General features: G+C 40.4%; 1 protein-coding gene across 2 annotated transcripts in view; it reads left to right on the top strand.

The window, feature by feature from the left end:
* The window catches only part of szt2 (SZT2 subunit of KICSTOR complex), a 133393-nt gene extending 124301 nt beyond the window's left edge, over positions 1–9092 (top strand). For both annotated transcript variants that reach the window (XM_059341183.1, XM_059341184.1), the window contains 6 exons: positions 1278–1455; positions 2171–2293; positions 3885–4401; positions 5318–5428; positions 6549–6617; positions 6742–9092. In XM_059341183.1, coding sequence (XP_059197166.1) covers positions 1278–1455; positions 2171–2293; positions 3885–4401; positions 5318–5428; positions 6549–6617; positions 6742–6885 — 1142 coding nt within the window. In that variant the 3' untranslated portion in view covers positions 6886–9092. The remainder of the gene's footprint in view (positions 1–1277; positions 1456–2170; positions 2294–3884; positions 4402–5317; positions 5429–6548; positions 6618–6741) is intronic.
* Positions 9093–15080: the final 5988 nt, after the last annotated feature.

The following is a 15080-nucleotide window of genomic DNA, read 5'->3' on the forward strand; positions in this document are numbered from 1 at the left end:
GAGTCAACACCTCCAAGAGAGGTACTGCCTCAAGTGAAGGAGTTCAAGTATCTCTGGGTCTAGTTCAGCAGTGAGGGTAGAACGGAGCATGAGATGGACAGGTGGTTTGGTGCAGCATCAGCAGTGATGCGGGCGTTGTACCGGACCGTCGTGGTGAAGAAGGAGCTGAGCCGGAAGGCAAAGCTCTCGATTTACCGGTCCATCTATGTTCCAACTCTCACCTATGGTCATGAACTTTGGGTAGTGATCGAAAGAACAATATCATGGATACAAGCAGCTGAAATGAGTTTCCTCCGTCGGGTGGCTGGGCTCAGCCTTAGAGATAGGGTGAGGAGCTCAGACATCCGGAGGGAGCTCGGAGTAGAGACGCTGATCCTTCGCATCGAAAGGAGCCAGTTAAGATGGTTTGGGCATCTGGTACGGATGCTTCCCGGACGCCTCCCGTTAGAGGTGTTGGGGGAACGTCCAACTGGTAGGAAGCCCCGGGGAAGACCCAGAATACAGTGGAGGGATTATATCTCTCTCCTGGCTTGGGAACGCCTCTGGGTCCCCCAGGAGGAGCTTTACATTGTGGCTGGGGAGAGGGGCGCCTGGAATGCCTTGTTTATCCTGCTGCCCCCGTGACCCGGCCCTGGATAAGCGAATGAAAATGGATGGATGGAATACAACAGTTTGTAGAAATCTTAAGTTAGAAAAGTTTCCAAAATAGTATTAAGAACTATCTCATTCGATAATACATAACAAGCCTGACTGACTAAGTATATAGGGCCAACTTTAAATACTTGTAATGTTAATACTGGTACTTAAAAAGAATAACAGATGATAATAATCCTGCTCTTCTTAAATTTTCTTGTGGTGGTGGTTGGTGAATGGGAATTCCATTTCTATGTTTTACTTTTAGGTCATTTAGCATTTCCCCAACACTTTGACTCATAGTCTTGCTATTAACCTGTGTTGCCAGTCCAGCATCTCCTCAAGCTCCAGCCCTCTGACCTGCTCACTGCTCATAAAAAAATCTTTTAGAGTAAATCTTTAAAATCGTTTCACTGCCACATAAAATAGAAGAGTTAAATCCTAACTGCTTTCATTAACTGTTTTCCATTCCATAATGTATTTGTGTATCACTGCTGAGGTCTTTCTCCGTCATTGAAGAGATAAAAGATAGATATTTGCATCATGTTTTCATGTGAAGGCTTTTAAAGCTTTGTTGATGGGCAGGAAGAACTGGGAAAAACTTGTGCTGATCTTTTAGAGTCTGTGATCCTTGTGTGCATTAGGGAGCTTCTCCATCTCCACGGGGATGATAACAGCTCATCAGCTCTACAACTACATCACTGACCACGCCAGCACCTACGGCATGAAGCCGCTACGCATGTCCAAGGCTGCAGTCGCCACTGACAATAAGAAAGGGACACCTGACCTGCACGAGTATGCACTGGTGGCTCTGTGGAACAGGTAAAATACACTTAACCCTTAATAGGGCACTCATTGAAATACTTGCAAATTCCAAATTTCAGCCCTAGAGAATATTGGAGGATATTACATACTGCCAGAATGTGTAAAAAAACATACGGACCCGGGGGAGGGGGGTAATATTTTGAGAAAAAAGTTTACGAGAACTTAAAGTGGCAAATCTACGAGAAAAAAATGTGCAGATTTATGAGATTAAAAGTGGCGAATCTGCGAGAACAAGTTGCTTTTTTCCACACTTTTTTCTCGTAAATCTGCAACTTTTTCAAACAGATTTGCCACTTTAAATCTCTTAAATCTGCACATTTTTTTCTCGTAGATTTGCCACTTTAATCTAGTAAATTTGCAACTTTTTTCTCAAAATATTACCCCCTCCCCCCAAGTTCTCTTGGCACAAGTCACTGAAGAATAACTCTGTTTGTACGACTGTTTTATTATATTATTATCATACTGATTGGTCAGATGTCATGGTGTCACCATCTGTAACGTAGCCTGATCTTTGCTGATTAGCTGGAATAAATCCATGTGGTTCTACGACCTCACAGAGAGACATGGGAACCCCATTTTGATATCCACTGAAGTTACCAAATAAAGTTCTTCGCCTGATAAAGGGTTAAGACTCGAGAATACATATATTGTCATTAGATAAACAGCTTTATTTCAACCTTCTGCTTGTCTGCTGTCTTCTCTCTTGCTTCAGTTCGGGGTCTTACAAGGACCTGGAGGGCCTGCACCACCACGACGACTTCGACGTGTCCCTGGTGGTGTGCCATAACGCCGCTCCATTCGAGGAACAGTCGGACGGGGAGAGGCATTTGTTGAGGTAAAGAAATGTGAAAGAACAGATTGACCTTTTCCACTCCATTTTAGGGGGTAGTGGGTCTTTAGGGGGAGATAGCAGGTGGTGGACATCACCTGGAAGATGGAACCTGAAGATTAATCTGAGATGCAGCTCAGCACTGTGTGTCAGCTTGTTCTAATCATAAATCTGTAATAAAAATATATTAATGGATTCATCAGTTAATATAATCATGAAAAATTATTAAAATGTATAGGGGTTTAGAACATTATGGTGTGAGTGTATGAAGACCATCCAATGCTCAATTATGTCATGTCTGTATGTATGCATATCATTTTTTTCAGCAATTTTTGCATTTGTTCAACACATTTGGTGCTGAATTTTTACCACAGAATTGATAAAAATGGAATGAAATCCCTCCCAAATATCACCAAGACCTTTGAAAAAAAAATCCATGTCGTGATTTGTTATTCAAAACTTTTGACATTTTTGATTATTACATTTTGGATAATTTCTGTAAGAATTACACTTGCTGAGGAACCACTTTATTGTTAATATACATAGGACAGAATATATACAGCATGAGAAAAGCTGCATTGTTATTTCCCCAACCTGCATGGTGTTAGATGAAGTGGGTACTTGTGGGAAACCGTAGTATCCACTTTTTGTCAGATATCTTAACATTAAAACTGAGCCCATTACAGCCTCTGAAAGACGGAAAGCTGGTGCAGAAGATTTTACTTTCAAATGTTTTTGCATTTATTAATTGATTAACTGATATAGTGACTTGGCTATGTAAAATAGCTATACATAGCTCTAGTTTTGTTGTTGATATCAATTTTCCATATTGATAATCTAAAGGTAAGTCTGAATCATGCTTGGATGATAAAGATTCCTTAAGTTTGTAAAGAATTGCACTCAGCAGGACATTTTAAACTTCAGGCATATTCACAAAACAGCTTTTGTATGTGCCTCTTTATTATTGTGTACACTACAGGCAAAAAGTTTGGAAGCAAGAACAAATTTGTACAAAAAAATATAGTTTCATTGGTATATTTTGCAACAAAATTTGGGTTTTTTTTCTTGCTTAGACTTTGCTTTCTTCAAAGTAAACTCCTCTGGCTTTAACAACAGCACGGCATATACGAGGCACTCATTTTATATTTTTAGCCAAACTCTCAAAAGCCAAAGAGCTAAAGTGAATAATCCAAACTGTTTATTAATTTAATTTTTTGTTTTAAAACTTTTGCAATGAAGTTGTGACTCTTACAAATCTTCTTAACCCTACAACTAAGCCCTTCTTCTCTTTTGTTTATATTTATTCAGCAATGGTCTGGTAACATCAATGTATACCTAAAGGTAAATTGAGGAAAATGGTTCAATTCAATGAAACTAGTCTGATCATGCAGGAAATACATCCAAAAATCCAAATAATTCATACTGTTTTTAAAAAAAGTCATTGTGAACAGAACATTTTTGGCCTGTAGTGTGTGGGGATTTAGAACATTGTGATATGAGTATATGAGGACCGTGCAATGCTCAATAATGTCATGTCTGTATGTATATTCTTGTGGATATTCTACAGTTGAACTGAATGCTTTTCTACCCTGTGCAGGTTGCGGTTCTATGTGATCATGACCAGTCAGAGAGAGCTCTTCCCCCGCCTCACTGCTGACATGCGCCGGTTCAAGAAGCTCCCGCAGATCCACCGTGAGCCTGGTGATCTGGGTGGCCGGCTGCCCCCGGATCGGGCCGAGGCCGGCGGGTCACGCGGGGCGGAGCAGGACCTCTGGGAAGAAACCTCATCTGAAGCTGCGGCCGCCTTGAGTCCTAGTGACGGCAATGAGTTTTACCCTCTGGCGGGCGGCGGGCCGGAGGCTCAGGGGCTGCTCTACCCCTCCCCTCTGTTCCCTCTGCTCAACAACGAGGTGCTGACAGCCCGCAGACAGATCCAGGCCAGCGTGGAGCAGGCCATGGGCCACTGCCGCAGGGACAACCTGTGGAGGAGGCTCTTCCACGGAGAGCACCTGGCCCTCGACAAACTGAAGCTGACAAAGCTGTCGTTCTGCGAGCTGGAGGAGCTGCTTGAGGCCGTGCAGAGCCGCTCGGTGGGCGAGATCGACCCGCAACTGGTAAGATTCACACGTCAGCACTCAGAATTAACCTTTGGGTGCACATACTGAATCTGACCCTTCTAAGAGGAGAAGAAGTTGTGGGAATTTTGGTTTATTACAAGCTGGATCTTATTTAGTTTGGTCTGTTGTATACTCACCAGATTTCTTGCTTAGATGTTTACATCTCTCAGTCATACTTTCTTGCTGAACCTCAACGGTAACATTAAAACCCAAAACTTCCTGCTTCAACTTCAATTTAAGTAATATTTTGTCCTCTTGGTGTGCACTACAAGATACAGTCTGTCACTACAGCCTGTACCATGTGATTGGCTGCTGTCCGATGGATTAAGAATGTATATATGTACACATTTCCAGGAGCAGATGATTTAGGCAAGGCAAGGCAAGGCAAGTTTATTTGTATAGCACAATTCAACACAAGGTAATTCAAAGTGCTTTTCATACACATTAAAACAGCAAGACACATTTGAAAACAGTAAAAACAGTCAATTAAAACAGAGAAATAGAAATAAAAATATAAATCAGATAAAATAAGATACAGCAGGATAAGAAAAGCACAAACATTGCATAGTTAAAAAGTAAGGGCAGTAGAGTACAACAGATAAGTGTTACATTTTTAGCATCACAAGTTGACATTAAGGTTTAGGTTGCAGACAGGTATAATTTATTTTATTATATATACATACTGTATAGGTGTGTGTGTGTGTGTGTGTGTGTGTGTGTGTGTGTGTGTGTGTGTGTGTGTGTGTGGCATTACAGGGTTGAACCACTGATTCACTGTTACTGAATGTGCAGGTTAAACAGAATGAACCTGTGTTTTCAGATCTGGTTAACGATGAATTACGGGTAAGTTGTTGTAACAGCAGTGTGTGTGTGTGTGTGTGTGTGTGTGTGTGTGTGTGATGTGTTGCTGCAGGACTGTTTCCTGACCATGAGTCCTGCCTGGTACCAGAGTCTGATCAAAGTCCTGCTGAGCCGCTTCCCTCAGAGCTGCAGACACTTTGATGACAACGGCATTCAGTATCTGGTGAGGAAACGCTCTTTTACTCTATTGTCTTTGTTTTTATCCTGATACTTGAGCCCCGATACAATATTATTGCGATTTTAAGCATTTTGCAATATGGTGAGTATTTCAATACAACATATTGTGATTTACCTGTTCAACCAAGAATTCTTTTATCAAATAAGAAAAAATTCTCAGTCTGTTCATCTCACTTCAGTCTTTTTATTTCTCCACAATGAGAGTCAAACCCACAGACTGACCAACAAAGTATTCAGTCAAACTGAACTGAACTGATATCAAACATGTATGGACGACAACAACTGCAGCATTTTATCAAACTTTCAAAAACTTTAAGCTTCACTGCTCTAATTTTTTTTAATTAAACATAAAAAAAGCTGTACTTTGCAGCATTATTTCAACAACTTCCTGATACGATATCCTGACGCACATAGATTCCTTAGATCTTCTTGTTTCATATGATACCAGTATCTCTAATATATATTAAAAAAGGAAGCCCACTATGGCCTCTGGGGGGAAAAAAATCGCGATACTATGATGTATAGATTTTTTCCCCCACCTCTCGTTGCATGGCACTTTTACCTTGTGGGTGTTTTTATGTTAGATGGTTGTCGTGGTTTGTAATTGAATGAACATACTCACATCACTGAATGTTGAAGTAGATATTGGCTGCTGGAACCATTCCTTTGGTTGCAACTTTTGCAAAACTTTCAAAAACTTTAAGCTGCACTGTTCTGAATTTTTTTTGTTATTTCAACAACTTCCTGACACGATATCCTGACACACATGGTGCCTATAGATTCCTTAGATCTTCCAGTTTCCACTTCACTATATTACTATACTTACTATATACTACATATTTTATTTATTTTACTATGTTTATCTGTTTGATTGTATTGTTTTATTTATAGCATCATTTTAGATTTATACACTTATTATTTATTGCTGACTGTTATATGGAAATGTTTGTTTTATTGTTGATTCTATGTACAGCACTTTGGAGACGTTTTTGTTGTTTAAATGCTATACAAATAAAGTGGATTGGATTGATATACTACTATGCCGTATCAATTTTTCCCCACTTCTACTATGCAACCTATATTCATGTCTGTCCTCTTGGTTTCAGGCTGTTCTGAACCAGAAGTTCACTGACTGCTTTGTCTTGGTCTTTCTGGACACCCAGGCTGGAAAAACAGTGAGTTATTATACAGATTTATTTATACTATATATATATAAATAAATAAATAAATACATTTACTATTTATATTTTTATACTATAGTTGTGCAAACGTCTCTTTGTCATGTTCTTCCTCCTGCAGAGCCTAAAGGTGGTGTTTCGGGAGCCGCTGCCCTCTCAGCAGCAGGCCAGCAGCAGCCCTCCTCCCCAGCTGGTGTCCATGTATCACCACCTGGAGTCTGTCATCAACACGGCCTGCTACAACCTCTGGACAGGACTGTTATAGAGCTGATCAGGGCTGGACTTACCTCAGCTCATATCCATGTGCTCAAGACTGACATCTGTAAAGAGAAAGGAAAAACAGAGGAGAAGAAGTTCTTGCCAGTATGCTCTCCCAGCAGCTTGTGTTAAGCTCAGCTCAGCTCTACCAGCCTTAAGAAAAGCAGCCTTAAAAATGCATTATACTAAACAGTGATGTAACTGTGTTTATGCAATGTCCTGTTTGTGCACAATGGACCCAAAGGATATCCAAACGTAGCCACAGAGCAGTAAGGAAAACCATCTAAACAATTAAACGGCTCTTAACCTAAGGTGTAGAAAACCTCCAGTAGCTAGTTCAGTGCCAGCCTTAATGAACTGCTTTTAACTAGGAATCCATGTGTGCAAGATAACCACAATCTGTGTTCCTGCAGAGCATTGATGGCATCCAGAAATTAATTCTATAGGTCCTGACGCAGGGATTAACCCCATGAAGGATGGTGGCAGACAGTGTGTGTGTGTCACCATGTTAAGTTATATTTATGTTGAATTTGAATATGTGACTATGTTCCAGTGTAAGCCAATGCTGATCCCACTCTGATCTGCCTCACTGTGGATAAACTTTTAAAATCCTGCAGGTACACAGTGTGCAGCTGCAGCATGAACACTATTCACACTGGAGCTGCGAGCTGTTAGAAAGCAACTCTATTACAACTATGAGGATAGTTTGTTTTTTCTCAATACTTAATTAATTTTTCTCAGAGTACAGAAAATGTATAAAACTGCCTATTGTTACATTTATTGAGCCAAGGCAACTTCCAATGTATAAACAGGGTTTTCCAGTGTGTTATAAATAACAGTGGCACAGCACCTTGCACAAATTAAAGCTAAACACCTCTGCTAATGTCACCAGAAATTAATTCACAATCATGAGAGCTGGGTAGTCACTGTTTTTATTATATGTTGGGTAAACTCACGCAACTTAATCTTCCTGTGCCACCAGAACCTGCCCCTTTTTAATGTTAACACCGTATGGATCAACTGACCAGCCACTACAAGGAGCTGACATTGAAACAATAGCACAGAATCTCTATAGACAGTTTGCTCCAAGTTCAAAAGACAAAGTTCATTCAAAAAAGCAACCCAGATCAGTCAGAATCAGGGTTCAAACTGGGCTTAATCTGCACAGTGTCTGCCAATGTTCAGACAGCAAATCACAGGATTAGTGAGTTTTACAATCACTTTAACAATTATCTTGTAACTACAGACATACAGTCATGGAAAAAAATACAAGACCACCATTTTTCTTCAATTTCCAAAGGTACATTTGTTTGGACAAATAAACAACAAAAACTGATAACTGATATGAGTTTTTAATTTAAGAGCTAATATCTAGACATTTTCCATGGTTTTCTTGATAATGATTTTGGTTATTATCAAGAAAACCACGGGAAATGTCTAGATATTAACTCTTAAATTAAACTTGTATGAGCTATTTTTGTTGTTATCATTATATTTGTCCAAACAAATTTACCTTTAGTTGTACCAGGCATTAAAATGAACAAGAAATTGAAGAAAACAATTGTCGACTGTGGAGACGAGATGCATCAGGATCTGTCAAGTTCAACTAAGGTAACTGATCCATCACATGGGAAAGTGGCTTCACAGTAATTTATCAGGGCTGCAATTGGGGGGGAAAACAATTTAAAACCTCTTTAAACTCTTTAAAAAGTTTTAGAATCAATGTAGAAGACTTAATCTGCCATGTTGAATTGTAAAATTTATGTAAAATCCAAATTTTCCAGCCAGAGAATTTGATGTGGGTCTACAAAGTCTGGACTGGACACCCTGTTGGGTTTGGATCTAAGGGGTTTTCAGGGATCATGTGTGTCTGAAGACCTCTAGCACAGAGCCGCTTACTGATCTACTTAACTATTCTGAGTGAAAGTGGAAACTAGATGGGACTTTTCCATCTTCTCTTAAGAGAAAAATTGCTGCTGGGTCATGATCTGGAGATCTCTGCTCTGACACAAGACATGATAGTGAAGGAAACGTTTTTTGTTTTGTTTTTTAAACTAGTGGTGTACTACTTAGTGGTGTATTTCCACAGAGAAATATCTTAAAAATATAGCAGCAGTTCATATTTCCTAAATGTGATGCTTCGTGCTAAAATGTAGTGATGTGACCCGCGTTACATGTTAGTAGTGATGCGCAAATGAAGCTTCATGAAGCATTTTCTTTATTTTCCGAGCCCATTAGATGGCGCTCTAACCCTAACCCTAATTAATTAGTCCTTTGTTGAACATAGAGCACCATCTGGTGGGCTCAGAAAATAAAGAAAATGCTTCATGAAGCTTCATTGGCACATCACTACTAAAATATAACACGGGTCAGTGATTTTCAACCAACATTTCTGGCTATAAAACTGCTCAAATTTCCTACTCCACAGCTTCATTCATAGCTCTGCATTATCTTGGATATTGTGCCTTCTGATAGCATTCTGCTAGCTCTTCATACCACATCAGTGTTTGATAGAAGTGAGTGACAGCTGAGATGCCAGTGTGCAGAGTGGGACGGCTTTTATGTTCGATTTTTTTCAAAATGTGTCAAAGCTGTTACCTACTTGAACACCACTGCCATATCAGGTGCCCTGAAGTGCCTTCCTCTGTTTATTTTTTCCTTTAATTCCCAATCGTATGAAGTGAAACTGTTACTGTACATCAGCTCTGCATAGAAGATCTTTGGAAACACACTCCAGTGAAAGTGCCTGAGTCAGTTTTGGGGAGAAAATGTGACAGAAAAATTGCCTTTTTGTTCTGAAAGAAAATGGGTCATATTAATTTTAATGATTTGCATAATGGCATGCCACATGTCATCAGAGCCAGGTGTTTCTCAAGCATGTTCAGGGTGATGAGTACGACTCGTGTTGTATATTTGAATGTGTAGCTGGTAATCATACCTCAATATACAAGAGGAAAAGAAGCCGGTGTGATAAGAGTCGACATCACAACAAACTTGAACGCTTGACATCCACTCAACAGCCTTAGATTTCTAAAAAAGTTCACTGGAAGGAAACCAAATGTTGGAGCTTGTTTTCTTGACATTTCTTCATAACAACCACAGAGCAGTGTTTTCTCACTGCTTCATGTTATACACTGGATATTCATCATGCAAAATGTGAACTGTAACACGTTAGCTCTGAGCATTTTGACTCTGTAATATAAACAATGCACTGTCCCTCACTGTATGATATGTATTATGTATATACAGAACACTTTATACAGGATATGAAATGCTAAATAAAGCAGTAGGATGAATGAGAGTTTGAGATGTGTTGTCTTTGTTTCTAATAAGAGGGAAATACACCTTGACAATAAATTACTTGAAAAACCAGCCTATCATCACAATTGAAGGCTTTCTGATAAATAAGGCAACAACAAATCTTGATTCTTCACATCTTAATAGCTGGGCAACTGAAAATAAATAGCATCTCTTGTCTGCTACAAAATCCATATCTGCTCTGTAAATTTTGTGTTTTCCTTTGAGGAATAAAATAAAATCAGAATCTACCCTTGTTTCATGTCAGTGCCCCCTAGTTTTGTATTAATTAAACACAATACAGGAAGGTCATTTTCAGAGGTGGGGGTTGAAATCGATACAGCATAGTATCGCAATATTTTGCGTGGCAATGTTATATCGATTCATCCATCAAGGCAGATAAAGAAAAATCCTGGCTTATTTTAGGTAAGTCTCGTTAATTTAAAGGAGGGATCTGTTCCATCCGTTCTGCATGTTTTGGAGTGAACCCTTTTATTTGAAAGCTTTGAAAAAAATGTTTGTAGTCCTTATTAATTTTGTTCTAACTGTGAAAAGCTAGTAAGAGAAATGGGCCTCAGTCTGCCCCAGCAGTAGTCCTGATGTACATTTATATATGTGCTCGTTAGTGAGCTTGGAATAACTTGGTTTGAAAAATGTCTGTTGTAGAGACTCACTGTTTTAAGGCGATCCAAACATGGTCAAGCTGTGTAGTGCTGCAATGGTTGGACCAAGGAAACACTCAGTCAGTCTTCTGTCAGGTCAGGGTCAGGTTTCATTTCAGCTGGATGGTAGAGTTGCACAGCAAACTGAACCATCTGCACATTCACCCCCTCCTCTGCTCATGGATTACAGACTTCCTCACCAACAGGACTCAGTATGTCAGGTTGGGCCCACATCTCTCACAGCCCTGCACGGTTAACACCGGTGCCCCCCAGGGTAGTGTGCTGTCCCCCCTGCTCTTCTCCCTGTACACCAATGACTGCACCTCTGGAGACCCTTCTGTCAAAACCATCAAATATGCGGATGACACCTCCATAATCGGCCTCATCTCCAACAACGATGAGTCAGCCTACTGCAGAGAGGTCGGTCCCCTGGAGTCCTGGTGTGCAGTCAGTAACCTGGAGCTTAACATCAATAAAACAGTGGAGATGATAGTGGACAAAAAGCCCCTGACTCATCCTCCTCTGGTCATTAACAACTCATCCATTACTAGGGTGGCCATTTCCGTCACATCAAAAAGGAGGACACTGCATACACAGTTACACGCAAGTAGATATTTGTTTGGTATGATCCGTGTTTAAGCAGAGTTGTACTCCGATTAGCTCGATGCTTGTCAGTGCTAGCATGTCTCTGATAGCTGCTTTGCCTTTGCTGCTCACATCTACATCATTTCCGCATAATGTACAAAAAAAATGAAACTCCCTCTTACTTTTTGTAACAAACCCGTGTTCTCTTCGCTTTGGCCTTTTCAGACTTTCAGTCTGAGAGCTTGATTGACAGCCTGGTGGTGGCAACTGATGTGAGCTTGTGTTGTGACTAATCAACACATGGCTCAGTTGAATATTCAAATGAGCCATGTGTTGATCGGTCACAACACGAAAATGTAACAAATGAAATTACTTATTTTGACACAGCTTTTTTTGACACACATTTTTAGCCAATAAGTATTAAACTATCAAGGTAACGTGTCAAAAGGCAGACCTTTTTTGTTATTTTCTTAAAAGGAGGACAAATGAGTGCTTAAGGCTGCGCCTGCAGCCAGACAGGGCATTTAAAAGCTGGATTGTCTGGCCTAAAGCCGGACGAATGGCCACCCTATCCGTTACTGTGGTAGAGCACTTTTAGTTCCTGGGCACAACCATCACCAACACACTCAAAGGGGACAATAACATCTCCCAACTAGTGAAGAAAGGCCAGCAGCGCTTGTTTTTCCTCCGCTGCCTGAAAGGACTACAGGTCAGTCCTCCCATCATGGTACGAATGATGTCGAAGTATCCTTGAGCAAGATACTGAACCCCAAATTGCTCCCTATGCTGCGTTCATTGGTGTGAGAATGAATTCCCAATGGTGGCAGGTGGGTAGCCTCTGCCACCAGTATGAATGTGTGTGTGAATGGGTGAATGAGCGCAGTCTGTAGTGTAAAGCGATTTGGATAAAAGCGCTTTGAGTGGTCATAAAGCAAATAGAAAAGCGCTATATAAGTGCAGGTCCATTTACCATTTACAATTCTACAGAGCGGTCATTGAGAGTGTGCTAACATCCTCCCTCACGGTCTGGTTTGCCTCTGTGTCAGCCCACACAAAGGCCGTGCTACAAAGAGTCGTCCGGGCAGCAGAGCGCATCATCGGCTGCCCCCTGCCCCCCATCATGGACCTCCACAGCTCCAGGACCATTAACAGAGCTGTGAAGATTGCGGCCGACCCCTCTCATCCTGCCAATAGTCTGTTTAATCTTCTCCCCTCTGGAACAGGGAGGTACAGGGCTATTATCTCCAAAACATCACGCCACCTCCACAGTTTTTTCCCTCCTAAATAACTCCTAAACTTTGACTCCATTGCACTTTAATTTTATTTAACACTGCACTATCTCCATTCCTATTAATTTATTGATCATAATGGTACTGTTTGTCCTTGTGTTGTGTTTTTGTCTTTGTTTTTGTCTTTCTGTTTTACTGTGTGTTTGCCTGCATGGAGAAGACCAATTCAAATTCCTAGTATCTGTATTCATGGCGAAATAAAGTTGAAAGATGAAAGATTATGATAAGTTAGACCACTACTATGTTGTGATTGTAAAAGCTCTCATGTTGTTGTCATGTGGCAGAGTTCAGCCACTTAACAGGCACACAATACTGCAAATCAACACTAATTGGAAGAAAGTGTAAAAACTAAAATGCTGTATACTGCAGTAATGATGAAACTTGGACATATTGTACATGGCCTGGAGGTTGAGAAATGACAGAACAGCAGATGCTGCCAACTCAGGGTCTGGAGGTTGTACTTCTTAGCATGAAACTCAGCACAGCATCAGTGTGAAGGTCCCAGGAGAGAGCCGTCAGACACATGATGCAGTTAGACACAGCTCGGTGCTCTGCAGGCACGGCTAACAAGTCAGCTCATCCATATAGGGAAACTTGGAAAAATCTCCCTTTGTCTCTGGTCTCAAAGAAGTTACAAATAATATATCACTGTCTTGGAACAAGTGAAATGTCTTGAAGATATTATCTCTTATTAATAAAATCCACAAAAGACATCTGATTTAAATCATGTTGGCAAGTGAATAGAAAACTTTTTTGGTTGTGCTGTCTCAGTTTTCAGAGCTGTCTAGTGTACGTAAATCACAAGGACACATTTATTTCTCATTATTTTTGCAAACCTTTATGTTATATAGTTTAGAATTCTTAGGTTTAAATATCTCCTCTTTAACAATGTCCCTGCTTTGATCATGGACACAGCGCTGTCTTCTCGGCTCTTCTTGTTGATGTGCACATTAAAGCATGGAACACTTTGCCACATTTGCTTTTGATCGCTTTTTGTTGCAGTTGGTGATTTTAACTACATTTATCTGTATATATTTCCAGGTTTACTACCTCTGTTGTGTGTATTTCTTTTTTGCTTTGCTTTAACTCAAATTGGCTTCACCTGGGTTTCATTCCAGAAAGCAAATTAAACAAACTCTGAGGCTAACCCTGAACTTTACCAGAGTTTACCATTCTAAGATGGAAAACTTAGACTCTGACTGGACTATACAAAAAACCAATCACCATGGCAACAGTTAAATAAAAGGCACAGCCTCCATTTTAATCCAGTTTATGTAAAGATATTAATGCATGCATTTCTGATTGTGCTCATTCATCTTATGAGTGAGAAAAGTGTCAAATATAGTGTGTGTGTGTGTGTGTGTGTGTGTGTGTGTGTGTGTGTGTGTGTGTGTGTGTGTGTGTGTCACATGAAACTAGAAGATCTAAGGAATCTATAGGCACCATGTGCGTCAGGATTTCATGTCAGGAAGTTGTCGAGATAACGCTGCAAAGTTCTTTTTTTGTTTAATTCAAAAACATTCAGAGCAGCGAAGCTTAAAGTTTCTGAAAGTTTGATAAAATGCTGCAGTTGTTGATACTGATGACGATGTTTGATATCAGTTCAGTTCAGTTTGACTGAATACTTTGTTGGTCAGTCTGTGGGTTTGACTCTCATTGTGGAGAAATAAAAAGACTGAAGTGAGATGAATAGACTGAGAATTTTCTCTTATTTGACAAAACAATTCTCAATTTAATTTAATTTTGTGGACACAAAATGCAGTTAAACAGTTAAATTGCAGTATATTGTATCCCTCACAAAACACTTAAAATTGCAATAATATGATTCACACCTCTAACAGATAGCTAAGGCCTATAAGTCTAGTTTCGGAGGAGCAGCTTAAAAGCACTCCTGCTGATGTGGGAGGTGGAACACCTGCTGGAACCATAAAGCCACGAACAGCGACACGTTGTTCTGTTTGAGGACTCTGTGACACATGTAATTTACAGCTGTGACCAGCAGCAAACAATTACGGCTGGGTTCATTTCGCTCCGGTGACCGTGGAGGCCTGGGCCCCGGTGGCCCCGGGCAGCGCTGCACACAGCCAACAGACTGTCAGGCCATCAGCTGGATGCCCAATCTTATTTCTCATGCAAAGAGGAGAGGCAGGCTGTTTTAAAGTGAATATCCTCCACTTGCCCATGAGCAGAGTGTTGTGAGAGTAATCAGCTGAATGTTTAATGAGCACAACAGCACAACAGACTCCCAGTGAGTATCTGAGCTGAGCAGCAATGAACATGCACTTATTTACTTTTTCTTGAGAAGCAATGTGGCGGTGCCAATACATTACATGCCCAACACGGTCCGCTGGCTTGAGATCCTTCTGTTA

This window comes from Centropristis striata, chromosome 9 (assembly GCF_030273125.1).
Source record: "Centropristis striata isolate RG_2023a ecotype Rhode Island chromosome 9, C.striata_1.0, whole genome shotgun sequence".
Classification (NCBI taxonomy): Eukaryota; Metazoa; Chordata; class Actinopteri; order Perciformes; family Serranidae; genus Centropristis; species Centropristis striata.